This window comes from Emiliania huxleyi (assembly GCF_000372725.1).
Source record: "Emiliania huxleyi CCMP1516 unplaced genomic scaffold EMIHUscaffold_409, whole genome shotgun sequence".
NCBI classification, from domain to species: Eukaryota; Haptophyta; order Isochrysidales; family Noelaerhabdaceae; genus Emiliania; species Emiliania huxleyi.
The window spans coordinates 15,193-18,099 of record NW_005198907.1 but is presented as its reverse complement, the minus strand read 5'-3'; the positions used below and the strand labels follow the sequence as shown (position 1 = coordinate 18,099).

Sequence of the window (2,907 nt, the reverse complement as noted above, 5' to 3'; positions counted from 1 at the left end):
ACGTGTCTGTCCTCGACCCAGCCCCAGCTTGGGATGTCCGTGTTCTATTTATTTATTATGGACAGAGACCGCGTGACGAAAACGAACAACGCACCAGGCGACTGCCTGAGAACGCTAGAACCCTAGATCGAATCGTAGGAGGCACCTAGAGCAAAAATTGGGCCCGCTCAGGTGTGAAAAAAATTATAAGGGTCAATCTGCCGATTCGATCCGGAAGCCACTCGACCACCGAGCGGCCGACGGCCGAAGTAAGCAGAGTAGATGATGGTCTCGAGATAGCGTTCAAATCAGCGACCGATACCCGTAACACATTACCGGGGGAATAGACATTGCGCAGGTGACCCTCGCTAAGTGTCGCCGTAATCGGGGCACGCTATCCTGTGCAGTCAGGGCAAGCGGGGGCGAGGCGCACTCCCATCTCTCCTGTGTACGGGTGGGTTCTGTCCCTAGTCTCGGAGGGGGGGAAAAAGCTAAGAATATTTAATTTATTATGGACAGAGTGGAAGAACGACAAGATAGAGAACGACGAGAGTGGGACGAGAACGCGAGGTGGCATGAAGGTTGCAGCGAGAATCGGCGAGGGACTGCGAAGAGAGATAGGAAGAGGCAGACCACGCCCAAGCGAAGGGTGGGCGCGACGGCTAGAGGTAGAGGCCTAGAGCACCACAGTCCAGACATCTCCACACTCCTGTCTCCTGAACTCTCCTCCTCTGTCTGACCTCTCGCTCTCCTTAAAATCCCGCTGTGGGGTGTGGGGTGTGCATGTGGCGCTGGCGGCGTCGGCCGTCCTCCCATCGCTCCCTTGGGTTGTCTGTTTTCTTTCTTTCTGGATGTGGATGGAAAACAAACGCACTCCATATGTCAGCGACACAAGAAAGCACACTTGGGGAAATCCGCAGAATTTCTTTCTTTTCAGAACATGGCCGGGACCGTGCTGACCCCCCACAGCCTCGCGTCGTCGTCGATGTGCAGCAGGCGCACGCGACCGCCCTCCGACCGCACGAGCCACTCCGCAAATGGCAGCGGCGTTGCGTCGAGGCGCTCAAAGCTCGCGGCGAATCCGGCCTGGGCAACGCGGCAGCCCGGGAGGGGCATCAAAGAGCTAGTGACCCGCAGCAACACGCATGGCCAGTAGCTGTGTGCTGTGGAGTGCTCCGGTGTCTAGCTTTGAGATCGAATTGGCCCACCTCTGCAAGCGCCTCGACGAGCGCTGGCTGGCCCGGCCTGCCCGGGTCGGCGATCACGACACGCGCGGATGGCGACGCACGCAGCGCCTCGGCGCAGCGCCTGCAGGCGGCCGAACCTGTGCGTTTCTCGGCGGCCGTTCTCTGCTCATCGTGGCTCCAGTGTAAATCTCGGCCGCCTGGCGAGTGCGGCGGCGAGCTGCGGCGTGTAGCACGCGTCGCAAGCGAGAAGCAGGTCGCACGCCGGCAGCGGTGCGTCCGCCGCTGACGCGCAGATGTCCAGCAGCGCCGCGCGAGGCGACGAGGAGCGCCGTCCCTGGCTCGCCGCCTTGCCGGCGGCTGCGATGAGCGGCATCGCCGCAGGGTCGACGTCGGTTGCCGTCACGTCCGCGTCAGGCTCGGCAGCAACGATGGCCAGCGAGCAGAGAGCTGTCCCCGCGCCGAGCTCAAGCACCCGCCTGCCTCTGAGAGGCCTCTCCGGACTCTCTAGCAGACTCTCTAACATCCACCGGGCGAGGCCAACGCTGCAGTCCCAGAGGCGGGTGGCATATCCGCAGGCGGCGCCTTCGCCGCCGTCGCGCTCGAAGACCGTGATGTGCAGGCCGTCGGCACACTCAATCTGCGACGACCTCATATGGTTTCCGTCGCACACTGTCGTCCGCCGGCGGTAAATCGCGACTGCAGCTGGCCAGGAGCGAGCGCGGGCTGTGTGAGAAAACGCGATACCGGTGTCGAAAAAAACGACGCAGCTTTCTTTTCCGATCTTTACGGAGGAGGGAAGCAGCCTCGCCGGTGTGTGCCGCCGACCCGCCGCGACCGCGAGAACCCGCGGCCGGTCGCGCCGCTCGCGTCGCGATCGCCGGACGCCCTAAGGGCTAGGCGCAGCCCAGCGGCCGCGGCCACGCCGCGCTGCGCCGGGCGACTAGGACTACGTACAGCGTACAGCTACAGGTACAGCCCCCTCGCGCCCACTATAAATATTTAGGGGTGAACGCATACGGAACAGCGCAGCTCGCATAGACCATAGTAGAGCCGATATATGGAGGACCCGCTTTCATTTTGAACGTTGGTATGTGTACATAACATGCGACGGGGCGGTGTTGGGCCGCCACGCAGCCGAGTCCCGAGAGAGAAGACGTAAGTAATCTAGGCGAGGCAGCGCGCCCGGCGCGCGGCGGCGGCGCGGTCTCGCGGCACGCCCACGCGCGCACGACGCGATAGGACGGGCGCAGGAGACAGGGAGCGCGGGGCGTGGGCGCCGATCCAGCGTGCAGATCTAGCGCGCGCCGCGCCCCTGCCTCCCTCCCTGCCGAGAGAGAGAGTGCGCTGCGGCCCGGGACCTGGCAGCCTCTTCGCGTATGGCCAGCGCCTCTATCTGTCCGTGCCGCTCGCGCCGGCCGTGTACTTCTCCTTGTCTCCCTCCATCAGCTTGTCGATCAGCTCCTGCGGCGGGGCGGCGGGCCGTGAGCGGAGAGGTGGTGCGGCGCAGACGTGAGGTGCGCAGCAGTACAGCGCGCGATCTCGGCGGCGGCTCGGGTGCGTCGCGTCAGCGGCGCGAACTGCTCCCTCCTCCACTCCACCCCACTCCACTCCTCTCTCCTCGCCCCTCTCCTCACGCCGCGCGTCTCGCCTGCAGCGGCGCGAGCTCTTCCTTTCGAGGGATAAGGTTGAACTCGTAGACAAAGTACATGTAGTGCCTTAAAGCCAGGTGTTGAGGTGGGGG

At 63.7% G+C, this 2,907-nt stretch overlaps 1 protein-coding gene across 1 annotated transcript; it reads right to left on the bottom strand.

Moving 5' to 3' along the window:
• Positions 1–347: 347 nt before the first annotated feature.
• Positions 348–1,818, bottom strand: EMIHUDRAFT_244090 (hypothetical protein; the record flags this gene model as incomplete). Its single annotated transcript, XM_005769866.1, has 5 exons — positions 348–378; positions 720–742; positions 931–1,065; positions 1,188–1,287; positions 1,400–1,818. 5 exons carry the CDS (start codon positions 1,816–1,818, stop codon positions 348–350), a joined length of 708 nt encoding a protein of 235 aa, XP_005769923.1.
• Positions 1,819–2,907: the final 1,089 nt, after the last annotated feature.